We start from the raw sequence: 27,025 nt of genomic DNA, 5'->3' as shown, positions 1-27,025 counted from the left end.
GCCAGCCATGGAATTCAGGGATTCCGAGAGTTGAAGTCCACAAGTCATAAAAGAGCCAAGGTTGCCTACCCCTGGCTTAGTGCAACGTTTCTCAACCTGAGCAACCTTGAACAGGTGTGTATTTCAGTTCCCAGAATCCCCCGCAGTCAGCAGTGTTTTATTGAATTCACCAATATTGGATGTGTAACCTCCCTCAGTGAACACAAGGAAGGTATGGATGGGACTGACTGGGCGTTTCTTCCAACTAGCTTGGCAACAATAGGCCTAGAGACGTACAGTATAACTAAGTTTTTTGGTCCTAAAAAACTGAAGTACATTGTGCTGAGTAACCTATATATGGCTGAAGACACAAAAATCACATATATTTTCTGAAATCTACTGAAGTAATACCCTCTTTGTCAGTTATAGTTTCTTACACCATCATCATTTCTATACAGACGACTCTGGAACGTGCACATTAGAATTTTTTTTTCATTTTTAATTTCCACACTAACAAAAAAAAATCCGTTGTAACTTCAGTTGACAGATTAAAGATGAACCAAACTTTTTTTTTTAAAAAAAATTATAAAATGGGAAGGTAGATTTCAAAATTTCTTTTGTTGTTAAAAAAAGTGTAGAAACTATTGCCTAAGTAAGGGAAGGGTCAATTGCATAGAAAATACAGACATGAATAAACTTGGAACAGTAGAACAGCTAACCTGGGTACATGATAATGTTGGCTTTACAATCAGATGTGACTGGATGCCAACCTAAGAGGCACAGCTAACGCCAATGTCAGCCACTGTGCCTCAGGCCCGCAGACCTCTTGCGGGAATGTCAAACCCCAGAAATATACATAATTCAAGAATTTAATTCCTGATTAAAAACGTGACAGCTCGTTAGGATGTATGATTAAGCAGGCAAAGATACCAGGCTGAGGCCAGTTAAGAGAATAGCGTTCACACGGCTGACAGCTTCAAATATGGTTTCCTTCCTTCACTGCCTTCTGAACAAATAAAGGTTTCCTGAAGTGCACCTGATGGCAAGGGTGAAAAACTTAACTTGGCTGAGCAACCATCAAAACTACGTCTGGCTAATCTTGGGAGCCTTGGAACAGGAACTTTGGGGCAAGACCTACTCTTCATCTCAGCAGTCTACTGATGTAGCACAGGGGTCCTGTGGTGAGGTGAGGGGATATGGAGCAGGAGGGCATCCTGTGAACAGTTCCTCTGGCCCCATGGAGCTTGCCCATCCATGAAGACTATTGGCTAAGAAAGGTGGACGTCCAGAGGCAATCCACCCAGCATTATTTGTTACAGCTACTTGCCTCATACTGGCTACTTGCCAATGTGCAAGGTGCGTGTTCTTTTACCATTGGGTGGCGAAAGAATAGTTGAATGTGCTGGTGCAACGAGAAGGGTCCCCCATACATTTGGGGAAGGGAAGCCTGATGCAAAACAAGCATCTGAAGAAAAACAAAGCATCATCCACGTGAAGGTACAAATCCAGGGTGACACACGCACAGATTTAGGTATAACTGAACCTCAACTGACAATAGCCAACTGGCAAAACAAACAAACAAAACTCCACAGCATCATTGCCTGCTAATCCCAAACTAATGCCATAAAACAGAGCCATGCTATCTTTACTCTATACGCCACACTTCCTCAGAGACCTTGAAAGAAAGAAAACAAACCCTCACAGCTTGAAATATCAAAGCACTACAAAAAATAATCCAAAGATAAACCCAATCCAACCCCCTCTCCCCCCCACCACCACCCCGGTCCAGTAAATTCACACTCCTGGACTCTTTTACTTCACAATTCCAAAATTATTATATTATGAAAATCCACAGCACCCCAAAATACTTTAAAGAACGGCAACAGAAGCCTCAGCGTTCACAAACCCATGTTGTTATGTATTGTTCTGCTTCTGGCCCTTCTGAAAAAAATGGAATTTGCCCAATCTATCTAAGCCCAACCCTTAATGGCAATTCATTCCCTCCCTAGCCCAGCCCCCTGAGGTAACAAAACCCCTCCCCAATATAATTATTCAAGTACAGTTAATTAATATTGACCCCATCCTGCCTCCATTGCATTCACTGCCCCCAAAGCTTATGTCTCATTTCATTTCTCCAGCCACAACTTGTAACGTCCGGCTGAACCAATGTGCTTGGATGAGTAGAAGGGCCATTAGCTGGCTAAATCTGGAAAGGATGACTAAAGAGATCCCAGACGTTAGCCTAGCTTGATGCACTACCAAAATATAAGCCGATGGAAGAATGTAAACGGTTACCAGGATGTCTGACAGGGATACCTCACTTAGAATTAGCAAGAGGATGGAGAATAAAGCAGGTACCCTTAAAAATCTTCTGCCACTGGCTTGGCCATAACCATTTCTTTGCAACACAGAATGATCTGAAAGAATTCCTTGACTTCTACTTGAGGGTTGCCACCTATCAATGTCTGTCAGATTTGGCAGTCCTAGCATTATCAAATGATAGCTTATGTTGGCTTGGTTCACAAAACGTGAGGAGAAGGAAGCCACAAGTGGCAGGGAGGGGGGCAGTTTAAACCCCACGTGCCAGCTTTTTTTTCTTCTCAAATCTCTGATGGATGGGATCATCTGAATTCTCAATGGTTGTTATCTTAGCTCTTTGACCTGGAAGCATCTGCCATTTGAAGGTACAGCATCGGGTGAAAAGAATCCTAGATGGCAACCTTATTGTGGGGGGGAAGAACGTAGGGGGTTCAAACTGGCATACATGCTTCGTCACTAGCAGAGATTACTTGCTCAGTGCATCACATGAACAGGGCTTGGACTAAGCTATGTGAAAGACACCAATAGTCTAACCCAGAGGTGGGGAATATATGGCCCCTTTATGACTTGTGGACTTCAACTCCCAGAACTCCTGGGCCAGCCTGGCTGGCTCAGTAATTCTTGGAGTTGAAGTCCACAAGTCATAAAAGGGCCGTAGTTTCCCATCCCTGGTAAACCCAATGTAGAATAGCACAGCTACTAACTACGCCGTCTTCCATTCCTGGCAGCTAAAACAACAAAGATGTTGTGACAGCAACAGGGAAAACTGATGACCAAAAATCACCTAATAAACAATAGAACTGGGATTGCTGATTATTATTAATTTTTTTTTGCCTCTCACTTCGCTTGATAAATCAAACAACTTCAGTACCCGAGCTCTTGATCAAATAGTTCAACAATGTATTATTTGGCCCGCCCCCTCTAGTTTCAACTGGAATTCCAAGGCAAATGCTGTGAAGAAGTATAAAGACACATTTTGATTATCCGTTGATTGACAGGAAGATAAAGGAAAAAAGAATGTAAACACTTTTGGGGGAAAATTCAAAGCAGGGGTGGGAATCTGTGGCCTCCTCATTAGAGGCTGCTGAAGTACAATTCCCAGCAACACCCACCATGGCAGCTGAGGCAGTTGGGATTTTTAATTCAGCAATATCCTCGAGTTCAGTGTTTCTCAACCTTGGCAACTGGAAGATGTGCAGACTTCAATTCTCAGAATTCTGGTTGGGGAATTCTGGAAGTTGAAATCCAGGTGTCTTTTTAAGTCGCTGAGTTTGCAAAACATTGATCTGGAGGATTGTAAATCCCTATTCCAGATCAGAGAATGGTAAAATAGTTCCTGCACACCAATAAATATCAACGTGAAGTCCGTAATCCAAAATGGGTATCAATATGTGGGCATACTTTTGGGGGCATATATGCAGATGCTCCATCTTTAGCACATAGATCTGCAGTCACAATGTTTAGCATTGCACACGCGAACATTAAGAGCCGAAAAAGCAAAAACAAAACAAAAAAAACACAATAGTCACATGCAGCCAAATGTCTCAACCGTTATCACAGCTATAATGAGATACAAAGTACTAGGACATGGTAGAAGAGAGTGTGATTTGATGGAATTTCTGGAGATTTCTTTTTTATTTGGCTGAGTCTAAAGACTAAGAAACCCCAAGGGTGATTCAACTCAACAAGTTCCCTCAACTTGGCCCCCTCCAAATGGATTAAGACTGCAACTTCCAGAATTCCCAACCAGCATATTATCTGAGAAACTTCCAGAAGTCACAAGGTTGGGGAAAGCTGAGGTAAAATACAGTAATGGAGAAGCGAGCAATGGAAAAAAAAATCTCTCTTGTAGAATAAATAGATCAGAAGCCGTTTGCATTCTCTCTTCTTCATTTCTGGACTCAAATCTCCAAGGCAAAGTGAAAAGTTAATTTCTATGAGGAGAGAATGAAGCAGTCAAGGGAAAGGAATCTTCCAGTCATTTAGTCTCAGTCTTGCAATGTCTTCTGTGTTCCACTTGGAGGCATGTTGCTTTTATAAAGCATTTCTCTAACCTTTTGTGTTTTTTTGGACTGGGGACGGACCCATTTAGATTAGAACATGTTTCTATTTAGCGTTCCCTCAGAGAATGTCTATGGAGAAACACAGATCTGGCAGAACGAAAGATGGCTTGCAAATTCTCATTTTCCAGCAATACAGTTCCTTTGTAGAAAGTCAGCCCTAAAAGTCCTGTTGCTAAATAGTTGCTAAAGACTCGTAAAGGTTTCCTCTACTTTGATTGTGACCAGATCAGTGATCTGAGTTTCTTTTATAAAAAAAAGTAGATGTACCAGCAGAAGTGTAATTTATTCTACTATGCAAAGTTTAGTAAGGGGGAAAAAACTTGGTTTTCTATCAGGATATTGCCAAAATTCAGCTTCTGTTCAAGGAAAGGAAAATATAAAATATCAAAACTTGTTTGCACGGATCCCTTAGAAAACATCTAATCTGAGGATGCTGAAACAAATGCATTGCTATGATTGTTGGCAGAAGAAATCTGGGATTAATCTTCCAAAAAACAGTATAAACATCCAGCAAGTTATTCACAAGCCGCTGGCAGAGAGAACAAGCCACCGGCATCGTTCACCTTGTTCCCTGTCATTGTTTCAAAACTAGAGAATCTTAACGTCTTCGGACCTCGTAAATCCAAGAGGCTGATTGATTGGAGAAAGCAAAGCGAGAAGTACACACCTCATCAAAAGAAAAAAAGTGTGCACCTTTTTTTGAAGAAAAAAAAAAGGCACCAAATATGAGCAACAGCATTTGTTTTAAAAAAAGCTCCCCAACACAGGTCTGAAAAGGAATCCTGGAACGGTTTTTTTCTTTCTTGCTTAGGAAATGGGGGTGGGGGGAACCTGCCCCTCCCCCACTTGTTCTTGTAATGAAGAGGTCCTCCCTGTGGAGGGGGCTGAGGATTAAGACATCTTCCAGAAGGTCAGTGAGGCAGTCAAGACCCCCGCAGCAAAGACAGCAATGGTTTGCCAAGTGGGGGTGCCGAAAAATGAGAGCAGGCCATCCTGGAAGGGACAAACAACAAAAGGAGGGAGAAAAGAAAAGACGTCTTACGGTAAAACAAAGACACATTTACAGCAATACAGGTAATCCTCATCTTATGACCTGTGGCTTACGACGGACCCTGCAAAAGGTACTGACAGCCTGGTTTTGAAGTTCTGACAGCCGCAAGTCACGGGACTGCATTTCAGGGGCTAGGCAACTGGCTCACCTTTATGGCCATTTGACGTGTCCTACTGGCATGTGACTGCAATGCCGAAAATTCCCGTTTACTTCCACTTTTGGGTAAAAAGGCCCCATAGCAAACAACTGGTTCACTTAATGACCGTGGCCTTCACTTAATGACTGTGCAAAAGAAAAAAAAGGCCGAACAATTGGATTGGCCTCTTTACGACTGCCTTGAGTTATGATAGTAAGGTCAGGTTCCATTACAGTCATAAGCTGAGGACTACCTGTACAAGCCTCAAGGTAAGAATGTCATGTTTACAGTTGTCCCATGAAAGCCCATCTCCTTCTGCATTTCTATCTTCACAGCAATCTTGTGAAGGAGACCGGGCTGAGACCCAGCACCTCTGAAACATCCAGCAATGGTGATTTCGATCTGTCTACTCCCCCCAACCCCACCAGGGTCAACCCCTGAACCCACACAGGCAGTCTTTGTTTCCCAGTTATGGGGAAAGAAATTTTTTAAACAAAAATCCATGACGCCTGAAAATTTTGAGATGGCACAAACTCAAGAAATGTTCAGGTTCTCCAGAATGTTGATAGAGGAATTGTTCAGCTGGGAGAAAACACATACAAGGAGGGAGTGAGGAGACAGGAGCTTTTTAAGAACACTTCGCAGTTCACATCTCCCCTCTTTTTGTTGTTAAATATAAACAGGAATTTTAATTATTTGATAGCCTCTGCTCTCGAGTGAACTACTAAGATCAATGTGACCAGTTCTCACCACATGCTAAAACCACCATGTGATTTGCCTGGCTTTGACTCAGTCTGTATGAATTCAGCAATTTTTAAAGCCATAGTATATGGCTTAGTTGTGCTGTACACACTCAGAACTGTGGATTACTATACCATATGGTTAAGTAAATCTTAGATTAGTGCGCCATGCAAACTCATCTCTATGTACAGTATGCTTGTGTTGAGAATTAACTATACTGCACAAAGCTTCAGTTCGTGGGCCCTGGAGTTTTTGGTATTAAAAAACTGAAATCTGCTCAAATCTTTGACAAAAGTTTTCTTATCTGAAGGAAGTCAACGTAAAGCCCCTGTAAACTCTAAATCGGGGGTCCTCAACCATGGCAACTTTAAGACTTATGGACTTTAACTCCCAGAATTCTGGAAGTTGAAGTCCACAAGTCTTAAAGTTGCCAAGGTTGAGACCCCTATTCTAAATGGCATTTGAACTGTAAATGAGAGCCAGTGTCAGGACCCACCTCAATCCACATCTTAGGAAATAAGAACTCTTGGATGCAAGTTTAGTCCAAAAGGAAAATGTTTACTAGGATGGAATCGATTGTGGGAATACAAGACGGAATCTGACAAAAGTTACATTTCAATCCTATATAAACCATTCCCATTTCAGCCCCTCCCCTCATCCATTTGGTCAGGCTGTTGTCAGTTGCTAGGTGTCAGGGCCTTCCATGGGAAAGGGAACTCTCCTTGGTTTTATGGTTATTGCTTTCCTTTTTAGTTGTAAATGAAGATACAATCCAGACCTGTCTGTCCCCCTCCCTTCCCCAGTTAAGACATCCCCTGTTGTTTGAAAATCGCTTTAGTAACCATCCTCTCCCCCCCCCCCCCGGAGAGATGGCAGAATCCTCAGAAATAGCACGTTGTTCTACCTATACAATTATGAAATGTGATATAAATGGATTCTGACATTCGGCTCTCCTTTCAGAAAAAAGATGAGTCCATCTGTGGGGAAAGAAAACATATAAATGTTAGCCTGGTTTGTTTGGATATTCTGTATGAAACCTCTTAAGCAACTTAGGTGCTTTAACATGGAGTTTGTTAACCCACTCATTTTCTGAGGAGGGGAGGTGTTTCCATGCCACTAAATATTGTATCGTTCCATGGTGTTTTCTGGAATCTAAGATTTCTTTCACTTCAAAATGTTGTTCTCCTTCCACCATGATGGGGGGTGGTGGTGGTGGGATTTTTTCTCGTAGTGGTGATTGTTGTTCTCTCTTTAATAGACTGCAGTGGAAGGTTGGGTGTATTCGTCTAAGATTTTTGGGTAGTTCTAATTCAACTGTTACTGGGTTTATGATTCTTTTAATTGGAAAGGGTCCAATATATTTTGGTCCTAGTTTTTTACAGGGTTGGAGTGATTTCAGGTATTTTGTGGATAAATATACCATCTCTCCTACCCTAAATGGTGTGGGATCGGTTCTTTTTTTGTCTGCCTGTGTCTTGTATGCTTTTCTGGCATCTTCCAACGCTTTCCTAATGATTGGCCATGTATTTTGTAATTGAGCAATCCATTCCTTCAGATCAGGGATAACCGGTTCTTTTGAGGGTTAGTTCTGGTATTGGGTTGAAACTCTGGCCTGTAGCTACTTGAAAAGGAGTGTAACCTGTGCTTGAGTGGACTGCATTATTATATGCTACTTCTGCAAAAGGCAGTAGGTCCGTCCAGTCGGACTGCTGAAAATTAATATAGCATCTCAGATATTGTTCAAGTATATTATTAAGTCTTTCAGAAGCTCCGTCTGTCTGAGGATGGTGACTAGATGACAGTCCTTGGGTGGTTCCTAAGAGGGATAAAAATTCTTTCCAAAATGCCGACGTAAATTGCACCCCTCTGTCAGATATGATGCGTTGTGGTACCCCGTGCAATCTGTAAATATGCTGTACAAAAAGTTTTGCTAATGCTTTTGCAGTCGGGATTTTTTGGCAAGGTATGAAATGTACTTGCTTAGAGAACAGATCTGTGACAGTCCAGACTACGGTGTTTCTATTACTTTCTGGCAGTTCTACGATAAAATCCATGGCTATTTCTTTCCATGGGGCTGAGGGGTTTGCCACCGGTTGTAACAGACCTGGCGGTTTCCCTTGCAGTCTTTTGGCCATCGCGCAAATTTGACAGCTACCCACATAGCTTTCTATGTCCTTTTTCATAGATGGCCACCAAAATTGCCTTTTAGTTAAGTGTAAGGTTTTTACAAAGCCAAAGTGTCCTGCTGATTTTGTATCATGGCACAGTTGCATGAAATTGATTCTCTGTGTGGCAGGTATATATAGCTTCTCCCCCACCCACGGCAGTCCATCTTTAATTGTGCACACATGTTTATTTTTCTGGAACCATTCATCACTTTCCAAAGATTTCCTGAATTCTATTCCAGTTTGGCTATCTACCTTCGGCTTCATTTTTTCTTGTGCCCTGGTGGTGACTGGTGCTGCCAGTTGTTGTTCCGGTACAAGTGGTTTAAAGTCAGTAACTCTTGTGCTGTTATATTGGGGCATGCGGGATAATGCATCTGCCAGGAAGTTCTTTCCCCCCGGTAAGTGTTTGAGAGTGAAATTGAATCGGTGAAAATGTTGGGACCAGCGGGCTTGCTTAGGAGTGAGCTTCCTGGACGTTTTTAGTGCTTCCAAATTTTTGTGGTCTGTCCAGACCTGGAAAGGTATTTTATTTCCTTCTAAAAATTGGCGCCATGTTAGTAATGCCCACCTCAACGAGAATGCCTCTTTTTCCCATATTGGCCAGCGTTGTTCTGTTTCTGTGAGTTTTCTGGATGTGTATGCGCATGGTTGCAATGTCCCCCCATCATTTTCTTGTAATAGTACGGCTCCTACCGCTACATCACTCGCATCTGCCTGTATGACAAAAGGTTTGTCGGGATCTGGGTGTTTTAGGGCAGGTTCAGCAGAAAAAAGTCTCTTTAGCCTCTCAAATGCTGCTTGACATTCCATTGACCATTTCAGAGGCTGGCTGGGTTTCACGGGTGACCCCCCCTTCGTTTTCAACAAATTTGTGAGGGGCATGGCTATTTGGCCAAATGCGGGGATGAATTGGCGGTAGAAGTTTGCAAACCCCAGGAAACTTTGCAATTGCTTCCGTGTGCGGGGGGGTGCCCACTCTAGTACTGCCCTGACCTTCTCAGGGTCCATTTCGATGCCCTCTGGGGATATGCGATATCCCAGGTAGTCGATTTTTTCCTGATGGAATTCACACTTCGATAATTTAGCATATAAGTGGGCAGCTCGCAACTTCTTCAGGACTGCTCTGACTAGTTTGATATGTTCCTCTTTGGTTTCTGTGAAGATAAGGATGTCATCTAGGTAAACCAGGACCCCCTTATATAGGTGCTCTCTCAGTACGTCATTAATTAATTGCATAAAGACTGCGGGGGCCCCTTGCAGTCCAAATGGCAATACTTTGAATTGATAGCACCCCATTGGGCAGTTGAATGCAGTCTTCCATTCGTCTCCTTCCTTAATCCTAATACGGTAGTATGCTTCCCTCAGGTCTAGTTTGGTAAAAATCTTTCCTTTCGATAGGTGGGATAACATATCCTTCATTAGGGGAAGGGGGTACAGATTACATTCACTAATTGTGTTCAAATTTCTATAGTCCACAACCAAACGAAAGGACCCATCCTTCTTCTCCCTGAACAGAACCGGGGCGGCCACTTTGGGTTTGGCAGGCTCAATAAATCCTCTTTCTAAGTTTTTCTTTATGAATCTCTCCATTTCTGCCATTTCCCTTGGGCTCATGGCATACATCCTGGGTTTTGGGAGTTTTGCCCCAGGTTTGAATTCTATGGTGCAGTCTGTGGGGCGGTGGGGGGGAAGCTCATCTGCTCTTTCCTCACTGAAAACCTCAGCCAGGTCCCTGTATTCCTCCGGTATCTCTGGTAATCCCTTCTCTTTCCCCACTGCTGCTGTCTCCTCCCTCTGGGTTGGGGGGGTGCTTTTGGAGTCTAAGTTCTTCTGCCCCCCCTTTGGGAAATTGAGTTCTGCTGTCCTCCAGTTTATCCCGGGGTTCCATTTCTTCAGCCATTCCAGTCCTAGGATCATTGGGCATTCCATGCCTGGGGCCACTATAAACGTTATGTCCTCCTCATGGGGCCCCAGTGATAGGTGGATTGGTAAAGTGGCTAGGGTGGCTGGTCCTCCCCCTGCTATTGTCCCATCTAATTGACTAAAAGAGATTGGTTGTTTTAGCCTCCTCACTGGGATGCTCAATCTCTCCACCAGCGTTGGGCTGATAAGGCAGCGGATGCACCCAGAGTCTATCAGAGCTTTTATTTTGGCTGCTTCAGGCATAGGGGAAGCTAATATAGTCACTGTCTTAAGTATGGGTGGAAGGGGTCCACTTACCAATGGTTCTCCCTCTGAGCTGTCTTCCGAGTTGTCCACCGTCCCTGCGGTGCAGGCCGGAGTCCAGTCCGAGTTCCTGGCAGGAATTGTGGACTCTACAGCCTCTGTCCCCTTCATGGAAGATTCTTTTGTGTTGCCTTGGGGCTTCCCCGGCTTCTTGGAGGATGATGCCTCTGGTTTTCGTGGGGGGGCTTTTGAACGACATTCTGCAGCACGGTGGCCCTCTCTCCCGCAGTTGAAGCAACTTGTTGATTTTTTGGCTGTGGCTGGTGGTTTTTCCCCCTCGCGTGTTTGCTCAGGTGGCAGGCGGCCCCATGGTTTTCCTCTGCGGTGTCTCTTCAGTAGGTCTATTTCCACTTCCTCCGCCAGGATGTACCAGTCATCGAGGTGGGGTGGGTCTCCTCGAGGCAGGCAAGCATCATACAGGTCGTAGTTCAGACCGTCTTTGAAGTGGCTAAGGAGGATGTCTTCTGGCCAGTTCAGCTTGCTGGCAATGGCTCGGAATTCTTGGGTATAATCAGCCACTGCTCGCCTGCCCTGCCTCACCGTTTTGATTCTCTCCCGGGCCTTACGGTCAGCCAAAGGATCCTCGAACCGTCGCCTCAAAGATGACATGAATCGGTTGAAGTCGTTGAGTTCTGGGGCGTTGGAGTCATGCAAGTTCACCACCCAGTCTGCAGCCGTCCCGTCCAGGGCAGATTGCACAATTCGGATGCGTGTTTTGTCACTGGGGATGTCCCGTCCGTACTCTTCCATGTAGCTGAGGACTTGGGTTAGGAAAAATCCCAGTCGTGATGGCTCCCCCTTGAATTTGACTTCCAGGGGCGGGAGTCTTTGGCTGGAGCGTTGTCTGCGCCGTGGCCGGTATCGCTCCTCATCCTGGTCCCCATCTGTGGTTCTAGGGGGGTGGGTACTGCTGAGGCAGCAATTCCTGTTCCATTGGATGGCCCCGGGGTTTCAGGTGTTGGATCCCCTCCGTTACCTTTCCAGTTGCGTCCCCAGGCGCTGCCTCGGTTGCGATTTTCAGCTCTCTCCTCCCTCAGTGAACTCAGGGTTGCTTTCATCAGATCAATGGCCTTTTCCAGGATCCGCTCCTCCTCGCTGGCGTGCAGGGAACTCTCCATCTCTTGCCTCCATTCCGGTTGGTGGTTACTACGCCTCAGGGTCGTTTCTCCCGAAGCCTTTTCCCACTCACTTTTCCTTCCAACGCCCATCGACCACCGGGGTTTTCGGTCGTACTGCTCCACCGCTTCTTCCCCGGGGGAATATGCTGCTTCAGCTTCCCATTGTCTCTGGGATTCCATTTGGGGGGAAGACTCCCCCTCCATGGGGCTTCCCTCCTCTCTTGCTTCGTCGCCAGACATTGTATTTGTTGCAAAGTCCCCCAGTAAGGTTTTCCCTTCCAGGTTGACTCTTAAAGCAGATTCCGTCTACTGTCAGGACCCACCTCAATCCACATCTTAGGAAATAAGAACTCTTGGATGCAAGTTTAGTCCAAAAGGAAAATGTTTACTAGGATGGAATCGATTGTGGGAATACAAGACGGAATCTGACAAAAGTTACATTTCAATCCTATATAAACCATTCCCATTTCAGCCCCTCCCCTCATCCATTTGGTCAGGCTGTTGTCAGTTGCTAGGTGTCAGGGCCTTCCATGGGAAAGGGAACTCTCCTTGGTTTTATGGTTATTGCTTTCCTTTTTAGTTGTAAATGAAGATACAATCCAGACCTGTCCGTCCCCCTCCCTTCCCCAGTTAAGACATCCCCTGTTGTTTGAAAATCGCTTTAGTAACCATCCTCTCCCCCCCCCTCGGAGAGATGGCAGAATCCTCAGAAATAGCACGTTGTTCTACCTATACAATTATGAAATGTGATATAAATGGATTCTGACAGCCAGCTTGATGTAGTGGTTAAGGTGCTGGCCTAGAAACCAGGAGTCTGTGAGTTCTAGTCCCACCTTAGGCATGAAAGCTGGCTGGGTGACTCACAGCCCAGGAGACTGTGAGTTGTAGTCCTGTTTTAGGCATGAAATCTGACTGGGTGAATTTGTGCAATCACTTTCTCTCAGCCCAACCCATCTCAAAAAGATGGTTGTGGGGAAAATAGGAGGAGGAAGGATTATGCACGTTTGCCGCCTTGAGTTACTTATAAAGTACTAAAGCTGGCATAAGGTAAAGGTAAAGGTTCCCCCGCACTTGCGTGCTAGTCGTTTCCGACTCTAGGGGCCGGTGCTCATCTCGGTTTCAAAGCCGAAGAGCCAGCGCTTCTCCGAGGACGTCTCCGTGGTCATGTGGCCGGCATGACGAGACGCCAAAGGCGCATGGAACGCTGTTACCTTCCCACCATAGTGGTCCCTATTTTTCTACTTGCATTTTTTTACGCGCTTTCGAACTGCTAGGTTGGCAGAAGCTGGGACGAGTAAAAGGTGCTCACTCTGTTACGCGGCACTCGGGATTCGACCCACCAAACTGCCGACCTTCTGATCGACAAAAGCTCAGTGTCCTAACCCACTGAGCCACCGCGTCCCTATAAAGCTGGCATAAAAAAGTCTAATAAGTAAACTCACCCATCCTCCTTGGGCTTGGATCCAGGACAGGACATGTTCCTGGATATATTCCATAGTCCAGCTGATAACAGTCCTTAGGAGCTCTGGTAATTTACTGCACACTACCTATTGAAAAATGACAAAACTGCCAAGTAAGTCCATGAAAAAGGAAGCCAAGAATGGACAGCAACTGGGAAAGGTGTCTCAAAAAACGGGATGACTAGAAATGACATACTTACCTTTAGGATCAACTTGCATGCAAAATAAAACAATGCCACCACACGGCCCCAGTTAAAAGCACCATCCGAGAACATCTCAGCAGCCACTCGAAAGAAAACTTCCTTGGGGGGGTACATCTGAACCTGTTCTATCATCCTGTAGGGTGCAGCAAAAAACAGCCTAAGTTAGATAGTCTCAGTTGAATATTGGGAGAAGCTCCGTGAGCCTAATACAGCGCGGTTTTTTTTTTTTAAAAATGACCCAAGCAGAATTAAATTTTGGCCTCTGTAAAACTAAGCTCTTCGAAGTCATTTGTAGGAAATTCACCAGACCTGGAAGCAGAAAGTGAGAGGGTTGTCAAGTTGAACAGAAATAGGAAGCTTTTTATTCATTCATTCATTCATTTGGATCCTGCCTTCATTATTTTCGCAAATAACTCCAGGCAGCGAACATATCCAACACACCTTCTTCTACAACAACAACCCTGTGAGGTGGGTTGGGCCTATATATATATACATATATATACATACATACATACATACATACACACATAAATATATATGAGAGCAAAGCAGCTTGAAATAGCTATACCAGTCTCCCTTTAATTCTTTGTTAGCAATCCAAATTTAATAAAAAAATGATTGTCACAGTAGCGACAATGGATGGCCTGTGGATGGCCCTAGTTTGGGCTGATACAGGCAAAAGATATTTCTCCCCATATTTGGGTCGACAGGGTGTATCAAAAAAAATAATACTCAAGACATTTCTCCTCCCCTGGTCTCTTCCCTCCCTGATACAGCTGACAAAGTGAGAAAGAGCCCATGGCCTAGAGGTCAACACAGCTGCCTAACGTGCAAACAGCCCAGGTTCCAATCTCAGAAGGGTGTGGCTGGCTGATGAGAGCAAAGCAACTTGAAATAGCCATACCAGTCTCCCTTTAATTCTTTGTTAGCAATCCAAATTTATTTATTTATTTATATGTATGTATGTATGTATGTATGCATGTATTCCTTGATAAGATTAAAAATGCAAATCCCAGGCATGTTAAAATTAACAAACTAAGCGAACACTGGGATGAAATAAGAAAAACTAAAACAGTTTTTATTGCTAAAAGATCAAGCTTTCATTGGCTAGCTGCCAACGTCGTCGTCAGGATGGAAACGCTGGGGTGGGGAGATCGCGTTTATACTGTTGGTGTCTGCACTCCGCTCATGGAACGCGTCACCGGTCTGTTTGTTGAGGTCGGCCGTATTTCTTTGAGTTGTCGCGCATCCGTTTTTGGGGGATGTAGTTGTCTCTGGGTATCTGTTGTCAAGAGTGAATTGCTGATAGTTCCATGTGTTGTAGCCATAGCTCTAGTCATTGCCCATGTTCTCATACCAGAGGTCCTAAATGGTTGTTGCTCTTCTTCCCTGTGTTCTACATTGCAGGGTGGTTGTGTGTTGGTGCAATCTTGATTTTGATACAATGAGGCGCTCTGTGAATGCTTGCGCTGTTTGTCTTCATATCGCGCACGTCGTTCCTCTTCCCAATTCCTTAGTGCCTGGTATGCAAGGGGGAGGTCTATGTGCCGGTTGAGAGGAGTGGTTTGAAAATCAAGCTTCCTTAAACAAGCGGCCGCCTTTAGAGTTGTCACTGGCAATTGCCTCGGTCCGTTAGATTAAAGACGTGGTTATGTGTAGCCATGTGTGCCCACACCTGTGAATGTTGTTCTTGTCTTCTAATAGCGAGCTTGTGTTCATGCACCCTAGTCCTCAGTCGCCTGAACCAAACAAGGTGCATGGACATCCACCTCCTTCACCCACGATGCCTCTGTATGTATGTATGTATGTTTGTATGTATGTATGTATGTTGTTAGTTGCAAAGTTGTGTCCGACCCATTGCGACCCCATGGACAACGTTCCTCCAGGCCTTCCTGTCCTCTACCATCTTCTGGAGTCCATTTAGGCTCACACCTATTGCTTCAGGGACTCCATCCATCCACCTCATTCTCTGTTGTCCCTTTCTTCTCTTGCCCTCAATTAGGCTCTTCTCCAGTGAGTCCTTCCTTCTCATTAGGTGGCCAAAGTATTTGAGTTTCAACTTCAGGATCTGGCCTTCTAAAGAACAGTCAGGGTTGATCTCCTCTAGGCCTGACCGGTTTGATCGCCTTGCAGTCCAAGGGACTCGCAGGAGTCTTCTCCAGCACCATAGTTCAAAGGCCTCAATTCTTTGGTGCTCAGCCTTTCTTATGGTCCAACTTTCACAGCCATACATTGGAACTGGGATATTTAACTTATTAATACATGTTAAATTCCTTTCTCTCTACCTTGTTTTTCTAGCCATTGATAAAAGTTATCCCATGTTCTAAAATATACTGACTCTTCTCTCTCTTTCATTTTCAATGCCAATCTATTCATTTCTGCACAATCTAATTTTTTAAAATTAACTCTTCCTCCATTGGTAAATCTTCATTTTTCCAATTTTGAGCGAATACAATTCTCGCTGCAGTTGATACATGTAAAACTAGATATCTAAACTGTTTCTCATAATTTCCTACAATTATGCTTAACAAAAATAATTCTGGATTAATGGCTAAAGCGGTTCTTGAACTCACCGTCTCCCACTTTCTACCCTGTTGCCTTAACCAGTAGATCAAACTGGCTCTCTTTTGCCCTCTCGCTTTTGCCATCCAGACACCTTCCTAAAGGTGCTGGGACTACAATTCCCTGCTGATAAAACCTTTGTGTGTGAAGAACCAGGTAGATTAAAAATTGCATTATCCAATTAAGTCAAATTTCCTCAAAGAGACTCCCAGGCTCAATTAGCATCAAACTGGTAATATCAAATAAATGCATAATATTCCTAGTCCTGGTACCCCTGCCTTGCAACACTCAATCCAGAGCAATTCACGTGGCATTAGTTTTGGCTTGGGGGCTCCTACCAAAAATTATTCATATAATTATTTTAAAAATTGTCCAAGTGTATCTGTACTCTGTATAGGATTTGTTAGACTACAGTCTTCTGTAACAATTTAAATGGCATTTGATCAACTAATCTAGCCAATTATATAGGCTTTAATTTAATTTTTATTGTACAATGCTCTGCACACTGCACTACTTAAATATAAATAAAACTAATTGATTGATTTAATCAATTCAAGATTACACAGAGGTGTCAAAGGGATTAACAGAAGACAGAAAAGCAATAACTATATGAATGCAAAGCTTACTTCTGTCAGGCAGAAGACGAATAGCTGATATATATTTGAACTCCGGGGATTTTAGCAACTGTTCAAAACTACCATGCCCGTCAAAAGGTACTTATGACCTGGATTTCAAAGTTCCAATGGCAGCACCAGCCTCCAGCAGTCATGTGATTACATTTTGGGTGCCTGGTAACTGGCCCACATTTATGGTCATCTGTAGCTTCCAAGGTTACATGACCATGAAGTACCCTGTGTGGTGTGTTTTTCGCTGGAAACTGGCGTTTACTTCCAGCTTCTGACAAAATCCGCCCCCATTAAGGACAATGGGCTCGCTTTATAACTATGACAATATAAATATATCATAAAATTAGGTCAGGTCTGATGGGTGCCTCAACTTATGACCGTCATGGCATATGATGGAAATTCTGGGCTCCACTGCATTTAAGTCAAGGTCTACCTAGAGTTCTCTCCCCCCTCCCCCAACTGTTAACGTTCAGAAGTGTTCTTGAATAATGGGACTGCAAATAACAATTTAGATCAGGGGTCTTCAAACTTGGCCCTTTGATAACTTGTGGACTTCAACTCTCAGAATTCCTCAGCCAGGCACTCTGGCTGAGGAATTCTGGGAGTTGAAGTCCACAAGTCATAAGAGGGCCAAGTTTGAAGACCCCTGATTTAGATCTTTTGAAGAAATAATGGCGGCAGTGGTGGCACCGCAGTCGCTGCCGCCAAAACGTACCTCTGCAGCTCTGTGTTTCCATCCAGCTCATCTCCAATCCGGCGCAGGCACTCGCTTAGTGACTTGGTGTTGGGATTACAAGCCTGAGCCTCTGAATCGTCCAGCTCTGCCATCGTCACCTCAATGCGTTCCGAATCTCCGCAGCACTGGACTCGGTCCCTGATAAAGCTGAAACAGGGTCCAAATGTAATAAAATAAATCATACAAACATTTTCAGCCTGAGATCTCAACCAGCTTTGTCCTTGCAGGTCTTTGCAGAAGAATCAGCAGCTCAAAGTCACAGCTTTATTGCTAGTCCCTCCAAGAGGGGAAATATGTGCCTCTAGAGCAGGGGTCGGTCTCCAACCTGTGGGCTGCAGCCCGCTACCGGATCGTGGCCAGTTGGCTACTGGGCTGTGTGAGTGGCTGGCCGATTCATGCGTGCGTGCATGCACGCACCGCCCCACTCGCATGATCGTCGCTGCAAGCATCGCAGGCGTTTGCGGCTCCATGAGAATGTGCTCGTGTCGCCATGAGCATTGTGGGCACTCGTGGCCCATTTGCGCAAGCGTCCACAGCCCCACTTGCGTGAGTGTCGCAAGTGCTCACAGCCCCTCGCATGAGTGTTGCGGGCGCCCACAGCGCCTCGCATGAGTGTTGCGGGTGCTCATGGCCCCACTTGTGTGTCGCAGGTGCTCATGTCTCCCTTGCGTGAGCAATGGGTGCTTGTGTGCACACCTGCCCTTCCCACAAAACCATCCTCTTTCCCCCCCCCTCCTTTGGGCCACCAACCCGGAAAGATTGGGGAATTCTGCTCTACAGTCCAGGTAGTCCTCAACTTACGACCAGAATTGACTCCAAAATCTATGTTGTTAAGTGAGAAGTTTGGTGAGTTTTGCCCCATGTTATGACTTTTCTCGCCACATTTGCTAAGTGCAACAGTTGCAAGTGTGAAAAACAGCCGTAAGTCGCTTTTTTCACTGCCATTGTAACTTCAAGCGGTCATTAAATGAACTGTGGAAAGTCAAGGACCACCTGTAGTGCGTCTCAACCTTTGCAACTTGAAGATGTGTTGAGTTCAACAACCAGAATTCCACACATCAAGGTTGAGAAACCCTGGTCGAGATATTTGCTGAAAATACAGTACTCACCTTTTGAGAAGAATGGTTCCCGTCTGAAGGATTTGATCTGAACTTGTGCCTGAAAGGTAAAAAAAAGCAGCATGAGAATGTGAAGGCAGGTCTCCAGGATCAAAAACAGTAACAAGCTCCGCCCAGTCCAACATCCTGCTTCACACCATTGAACTACAGGTAGTCCTCGATTTATAGCTGTTTGTTTCAAAGTTACAATGGCACTGAAAAAACTGACTCGTGATCAGTTCTCGCACTTCTCACCGTTGCCGCAAACCTCACAGTCAGGTGATCAAACTTCAGGGACTTGGCCACCGCTATGCATTTACGATGGTTGCGGTGTCCTGGGATGGTCATCTGCTACCTTCCTAGGCAACTTCTGACCAGCAAAGTCAATGGGGGAAGCCATATTCGCTTAATGACTACATAACTCACGTAACAACTATAGCGTTTCGCTTAACAACCAGGGCAAACAGCTCATAACACAACTCACTTAGCAACTGCGTTTACTTAGTAATGGAAGCTCTGGGCTCAACTGTGGTCGTACGTCGAGGAGTACCTGCACTGGGATCCCACACTCAGGATATGAAGAGTTTTCATTCTCTAATACTCATTTAATTTCTATGACGGTCTGCCGTCACATCTTGCTCAGTGAATGGCGGAAATTAATTGACTGGCACAATAGCACTATGAAATGCTGCCTTTTGGGGCATGTGCCATTATTACAAGTGGCATAGTTTACATGTTTTGTTATGACAAGCCTAATAAATGGCAACAGCTTGAATTGTTTAACACGGTAAGCCAAAACAAAGCTAGGAGGGGTAGCTAATATTAGGGTGGACGGGAAAAAATCCAAAGACTTTGGCTAGAATAGCAGGCAGGAACAAGTAAGATTAAAAATAAGTACAGGTAATTTTCAACTTACGAGCACATTTGAGCCCCAAATTTCTGTTGCTAAGTGAGACAGTTGTTAAGCGAGTTTTGCCCCATTTTACGACCAGAGTTATTAAGTGAATCACTGCAGTTGTTAAGTTAGTGACACGGTTGTTAAATGAATCCGGCTTCCCCAACTGACTTTGCTTGTCAGAAGGTCGCAAAAGAGGATCACACGACACTGGGACACTACCAACTGTCATAAATATGAGGCAGCTGCCAAGCGTCTGAATTTTGACCACATGACCATGGGGATGCGGCAATGATCGTTAAGTATGAGAAATGGTCATAGACCACTTTTTTTCAGTGCCCTTGTAACTTTGGATGGTCACTAAACGAACTGTGGTAAACCGTGGACTGTCTGTAGGGAGAAACGTTAAGAGCATTCCAACTAGATAAGGAAGACGAAAGAAGTATGTACAGGACACGGTAAATCTGGCTCAAGAAGAAATACTCAGATGTCCTCTTGAATCACAAGTTCAACCTATTCCAATAGTGTAAAAAGGTAAAGGTTCCCCCGCACATGCGTGCTAGTCGTTTCTGACTCTAGGGGCCGGTGCTCATCTCCGTTTCAAAGCCGAAGAGCCAGCGCTTGTCCAAGGACGTCTCTGTGGTCATGTGGCCGGCATGACTAGACGCCAAAGGCGCACGGAACGCTGTTACCTTCCCACCGGAGTGGTCCCTATTTTTCTACTTGCATTTTTACGTGCTTTCGAACGGCTAGGTTGGTAGAAGCTGGGACAAGTAACAGGCGCTCACTCTGTTACGCGGCACTCGGGATTCGACCCGCCAAACTGCCGTCCTTCTGATCGACAAGCTCAGCGTCCTAACCCACTGAGCCACCGCGTCCCTTCCAATAGTGTAATGTAGCTGAAAAGAATCTGCTGAAGACCATCAAGAGGAGCGTAGTGTCCAGATCACAGGAAGTACAGTAAAACCTCCATAGTTAAGCACTCCTTACACTGACCACTTCCCTAAGGTGACCTAATTTTTGTGGACCGGATATACACTATATGTACACAATAGAAAGCCAACCTCTCTCTATTGACCATCTCTGTAAGTTGTATCTTGACCATCTGGACCTTGACGCACAGTGTTCATTTACTCTCTATAACTTGACCAGTTGAGTCCAGTCTGCATCAAGGGCAAGAAAAAGTGAAAGGCAGAATTGGTAGCAATGAATTTCTTTCAAGACGAATATCAAAGAATACAATATTTTTGACTTTGATTCAGCAGTAAAAGATGATGAAATCTTTTAACGCTGACGAGCATGGACTCTTTTTCAAGGCGATGCCTTTACAGAAGCCTAGTTATGAGGGGTGACAAATGTAAGAGTGGAAAACTTTCTAAAGAATGTTTCACAGTTCTGGTGTACGCTAGCTTGAACCGGAGAGAAGTTAAAACCTTTGGTGATTGGTAAATTGCAAAGCCACACTCATTCAAGAGCCTGCAGCCCAAAAATCTTCCCGTCACCGGGAAATCTAACAAATCTGCATGGATGACTGGTGCCCTATTTGAGAAGTGGATAAGAGGTATTGACCGAGAAATGAAGAAGAAACGGTCCATTCTCCTTGTAGTGGACAATTGTCCTAGCCATCCCCAAGTGAAACATCTTGCAAAGGTGAAACTGAAATTTTTACCTCCAAATACTACATCAAAAATTTAATCTCTCGACCAAGGCACAATCAAAACATTCGAATTGCACTACCAAGCCGAGCTTATGCTGTGGGGTCATGGCTAAAACGCTGGTCCATTTGCGGAAGCAAAATTCTAACCCTAACCCTAAGTTAGGTGAATTGAGTGAGGAGGGCACAGAAATTGCAGATATTCCAAAAGAAGAGGATGTCAGTCATTTGATAATGCAGTTAAAATCATTTGCCATGGAAAAATGCCCAGGTATGCTGAGTGATATAGTCAGCATTGAGAGTGCTATCTCCGCTTACCTTCATAAAAAAAATAAGGAACAGACTAAAATTGACTCCCCCCCCCCGCCCGGAATGAACGATCAAACCATGAGAAGACAATACATGCGTAAATGTAGGGTTTTGTATGATACAGTATTGTATGAATGATTTTCCTGTGTTTTCACGACGTGTGTTTCTGTATGACATTCTCTAATAAAAGCCGCACAATAAAATGAGGCACGTGTACACATCAGTACAGTTGTTCCGAGGTTTTACTGTAATTGTTCTTTTCTACTCCGCCCTGGTCAGGCCTCAGAGCATTGCGCTGAGGCCTGCACTTGGTAAAAACAGGAGCAGGGCTAGGGAAGAACTACCCAGATGGTGAAAGGACTTGAAAACAAATCCTGTGAGGAATGGTTTAAAGAACTAGGTATGTTTAGGTTGGAGAAGGAAAAGTGGAGGAGCGGCATGATAGCTATCTTTAAATATATGAAGGGTTGTCACACTGTAGAGCAGGGATGTCAAACCCGCAACGTGACGTGTTGCGACATATCGCAACTTTTTTTTTTTGCCATTGCCGGCAATGGGGTGGGTGCAGTTTCGTTATGATGCATCCGGCCCGCGGGACGGCAGTTTTGACACCCCTGCTTGTAGAGGGTTAAAGACTATTTTTCCTTGCTCCGAAGGGTAAAAAAAAGCAAATGGGATGAAACGTCCGGGATGTTGATGCAAATTAGACATTAGGAAGAACCTGAGAGTCAGAGCTGCTGGTCAATGGAGCAGGTTGTGCATTGCATAGAGTGGTTTCTTCACCTTTCGTGGAGGTTTTCATCCACTAGAGATAGTGTAGGGAGCCTTGCAGTGTCCGAGGGGTTGGAACTTGATGACTGATGAATTGAAACTACAACAATGATGAACAGAAACTAAGAAGCAAACTTACACAGCAGCAGGTGAGTGTTTGCACTCTCTTACATGGTTGACTCACTTTGTAACCCTTTTAACCAGGAAACCCCTTTCCCTCAGTTTAGAAGTTACCCGTTGCAAATGTCAATAAAAGAGAAAGAAAAGCTCTCAGCAAGTTCTTCCTTCACCAGTTCTAGCAAATAAACCCATTTCCTTTTTTTTTCCATTTCCTTGACTGTGCCACTCATTTCAAGACGGTCTTATCATGACTAATTATTTACCTAGCCGCCTATTTAGCTGTCATTTCATGTGATTGCTTCAAGTATCAGTTCATTATTTTTGTTGTCTCCATAGAACTAATAAGGAAACCATCCAGCCAGAAATAATGTATCTCTAACTTCAACATTCTTCTACCTGGCTCACACAGATGTCAAAAGCACAATTCCCAAGAATCATAGCCGCCAGCAGCACCATTGAAACTGGGATCCAATTGTATACAAGGGACCTGAAGATGGCAAAGCTGCCTTACAGCCATAACATAAAAATAGTTTGACTTACGGTTTCTTACCGAGCTTATGCAGGTAGTCCTTGACTTATGACTGTAATTCAGCCTGGAATTATGGCTGCAAATCATTGCTGGTTGTTAGTTAAAATGGGTCACCTGGTGACCATGCCCAATTTTACAACCTTTTTTTTGCAGCAGTCATTAAGTGAATTGTCATAGTTAAGTGAATCTGTTCTCCTCAATGGGTGGAAAATTGAAAGTAAATGCTGGTTTCTGGCAAAAAAATGTATTAAATTGTAGTCTTGTGATTACAGAACACTGCAAACAGATGTAAGTAACCCTGGGAAGGTCTGTCGTAATTTGGAATAGTCACTAAGCAGCCAGTTGTAAGTTGAGGCCTACCTGTACACATATTTGTTATTATTTTATAAGAGAAAATACCTTTGGTTCACCTGATGTTAGAGCAATGTGAAACCGAAACCTGCTTTTAAACTATGCTCGGCATGGCTAAAGTAGATTTAGTTCGCAAAAAGTTCAGTACTTAGCCATTTTTCCCCTTAACATTTGCCTGTATTCTGGAGAATCTTTGCACATACAAATTCCTACCTCCCATGTTTTCTATTCTGTCACATCTTTCTCATGATCAGCAAAGAATGTGATCTAAAATCTTTGCCTAACAGAATAAATACATCCTTGTCTCTCATTCACTCGAGAATGTGCCAATTAAAAACGTTTGTTTTCACACCAGAATAAAACTGTATTTTCCTGAAATTTCAATACCATCTCTAGCGCCTGGATCCACATACAACATGCCCCAAGTTATGTCTTCCTGTTTTCCTCACATTTATACCTTGTGCCTTTTTCAACCTTCCTGATCTAAATTTAGATTATAAGTTGCTAACAAGCGGGGACTTGTCCTTTACGTAATGATCACCAACTTGATTTTGATAAAAGTAATGAGACAGATTTACATTGTTTCTAGAGACAGTGATCAACTAGACAGCCAAACAGAACTATTTTCAGAGGCAGCATTCCCCTGAATAATAATCTAACCCAATGTTTCTCAGCCTTGATAACTTTTAAGATGTGTGGACTTTAATTCAAAGAATTTTCCAGGGAACATTCCCTCTGGCTTCTAAGAAATTTTAGATTTCTGTTGTGGCCAAAAAATGATGAATTAGAAATATTGCTATTTAACCTGATTAAGCATGGCCATTTAAAAAAAAAAATAACTAGGTGCTTCATACACATTAGCACTAATATCTGTAGCAAGGACCATTCATTTATTTAGTATGGCTGCCCATCTCTCAACAGAGATTCTGGGTGGCTAACAGTATTACAACTCAATAAAAACAAACCAGTAACAAATCCAATAAAGGTTATAATAAAAATAAACAGAATACACAAAAAATACACAAAGGGCCACATACGGCAATAGCAAGAACTACAACACGCATCATAATGGCTAGGGAAAAACAAATCCAATTCATATATTAGTTTTGTTGAAGAAATGAATTTTATTGTCAAAAAGTACAGTGGCAAATTATTAGATACATTTCTAAAATTTAGTAGCTCAGATAAACTTCAATATTGTTAAATAATTTCATTTTGCTAGTTTTGATTTCTGCCTACCAAAAGGATATTTTTGCCTAAAAATGGAGAATATTTTTTCTCGTTTTTTCAAATTTGGAAATGTAGGTGGGAATAAACAAATATAGTTCAAGTATTAGACTATAAGATCTAAACAGAACTACCAAAGTATATTACCAAACCATGTTAATAGGCAATCAAGATGCATAAAATTGTTTTTCTTTAAAAAAGTGAGGAACTTATTTAAATCACATTTTAAAATGTTATTGAGATCTTATCTTAGATCTTATCTAATTCAAACACATCAATGTATTCATTTGAACTTTGAATTCTATTTTATGGGCATATTGGTTAATGGTAACCAATTGATTGATCTTGCAGTTGTTAGGGCACTTTGACCAGACACACCATTAAGTTCTTATCTCTTTGTAAAACTGAGAAGACAAAGATGGAAGGAGAAGAAATGGAAGAGACTTGGACGGGAGAAAGGAGTGGTGGGCGTACAGAGTTTCTTAAAATAAATTTCTGAGTTCTGCTAGAGAAAATGTAGGAATTAAATCCTATTGAGACAGCACACCATACAGAATCACTTGAGACTAATTTTTGAATCTCCAGATAAGATGTGTATCAAATGCCATAGAAATTCCATTTTTCAGAAACTGAATCAAAGAGTGCTGAAAAATGTATTTCTATGTCAAAGTACAAGAAAGTAATGACTAACAGAACCCAACTAGCGATTTAAATCAAATCTATCATCCTTTAAACATATTAAATCTTCACTCCAAAAGATCTGTGTGAAAAGCAAAACTGAATGTGGATGTATGTAACTTATGATTATGAGACAAGAGTCTTATCAAGAGCAAAGTCCCATTACTATTAAAAAAGCATTGCACAGCTACTCCATCTTTTTCTTTATTACTGGATGTCTGTGTGTGTGTGTGAGAGAGAGAGGGAGGGAGGGACGCAAATAACAGTTTTAAAAAATGGATGTATTACAGTTGGAATACATTTGGAGCATTTGCATATTCCATTTAAGAAACAGGAAGCTGAGCACTATAAAATCCTCATCTAGAAACCCCTGACTCCACAGCTTCGTTACAGTACAATTTGTTTTGCTTCCCCTCATTCCATTTGTTAAGAATTCCAAAGTTTCCCTGCTGATTTTGTGACATTTTAATTCACTTCCTGAAGACACTGCCCTTATACTAGATTTTCAGTTTCTAATTCGATGCTGGCATCCCATCGCCATCTCACGTTTCTCAATCTTTTGTCGTGGCTTTGATTTTCGGGAACTTATTCTATTCCTTTGCGCACCAGCCACTCGGAATAGAGTGACTACAACAATCTTGACAAGAAAAAGACTATGCGAGGAACCTTTTTCAAACATTTCCAACTGGGTTGCAGCACCTGACATCTGCCTTGGCATTGCCCACTCCCACTCAGAGGTCCGAAAGGGGCTTTTTTCCCCTGTCTTGCAATAATCTGGATTTGTCCCTGATGATGATAACTTTATTGTCACTTTGAATGTACACCAATCGGCATACATCAAAATGAAATTTCGTTGCATACAATAGACTGATGTACAATCTATTCCTAGTTCTTCATCCTTGTCATCCTCCACGGGGTGGGGTGGGGTGGGGGGACTGTACGGTGGTTTTGTTTTTAATTTGAATCAAGAGTTGCTCTGGAGTCGGGCGGCTTTAGAAATCTAAATCATCAATGAACAGATGATCCTCATCGGAATCCCGCTGGGCATCTTTGGAGCGCTAAATAAAACTCTCCTGCCAACGATAAGATTCACACACACACCCCTATTGTCGTTTCAAAAATCCTGAACTGATTTAGTCACCCCGAGGCAAGGCATCACTTCCAAGCAGGGCTTTTTTTTTCTCATAGAAGGCTCAGAACGGAGTTCCAGCACCTTTTTTGGATGGAACCTTGTAGGGTAGGCACCTTTTTCTTTTACAAAAAAAGCACTGCTTCCAAGGATAAAAGCCTCCATAAATGAAAAGCAGACCCCAAGATTCTCCAGGAGGAAGAGCAACAGAAGCTAAAAAAGGCAGCCGAGTGGTGGGGTTTTTTTTTTTGGTTTTTGTTTTGTTTCGCCCGCCACTTGAACCTACCTGGCAGGGTTGTCGCACGGACAAAAAAAACAAAACATGCCCCACGGCCCTGCCCTTCCTCAGCCCGGCAAGTCTACAACCCTCAGCCAGCAGAGGCAAATGGACCCGGCTGGGTGGGGACGGCGGCTGTCGGGAGTCGGGAAGGCGCTAGGTTGGAGAGGAGCAGCATCAAGGCGCTCAGGCTAAAAAAAGGGCGAAGGGAGCCATGGAAATCTTCATGCCCGGGCATGCCCTCGTCTTCGGAGAGGCAGCTCGCGCGTGCCTTGGCGTTCAGCCTCCGACAAACCGGCTGGCTGGCTCGCTCGCTGGCCCGGCTGCCGCGCCCCGCCTTCCCTTGCTCCCCGAGCCCCGGCCACGCTCACCCTCCTTGCGAGGCGGGAGCTCCCGCTCTCTCCCGGGACCCGCCGCTGCCGCCGCCATCGCTCCCCTCTACTCAGCTGTGCCCCGACTCCAGGCGGCAACCCGCTTTTATAGAGTCACGTGATCCAGCGGCCGGCAAAAGGGGGGGGGAAACAGGCGGGGAAAAAAAGTGAGAGAGGGGGGCGGGAGGGAGGAAAGGAAAGGGAAAAAAAAAAGCAGCGCGGAGAATGG

At 43.8% G+C, this 27,025-nt stretch overlaps 1 protein-coding gene across 1 annotated transcript; it reads right to left on the bottom strand.

Moving 5' to 3' along the window:
* Positions 1 to 3,569: 3,569 nt before the first annotated feature.
* LOC308676105 (apoptosis regulator BAX-like) lies at positions 3,570 to 27,025 on the bottom strand. Its single transcript, XM_081341833.1, has 6 exons — positions 26,797 to 27,025; positions 18,498 to 18,546; positions 17,368 to 17,535; positions 13,462 to 13,597; positions 13,244 to 13,348; positions 3,570 to 5,354 (listed from the first exon to the last, which is right to left on the bottom strand). The coding sequence occupies exons 1-6, from the start codon at positions 26,852 to 26,854 to the stop codon at positions 5,253 to 5,255; spliced, it is 618 nt and encodes a 205-aa protein (XP_081197959.1). The 5' UTR covers positions 26,855 to 27,025; the 3' UTR covers positions 3,570 to 5,252.

This window comes from Vipera berus (assembly GCF_964194415.1).
Source record: "Vipera berus genome assembly, chromosome: W".
In the NCBI taxonomy this organism is placed as follows: domain Eukaryota; kingdom Metazoa; phylum Chordata; class Lepidosauria; order Squamata; family Viperidae; genus Vipera; species Vipera berus.
This window is presented reverse-complemented; position numbering and strand designations above follow the sequence as displayed.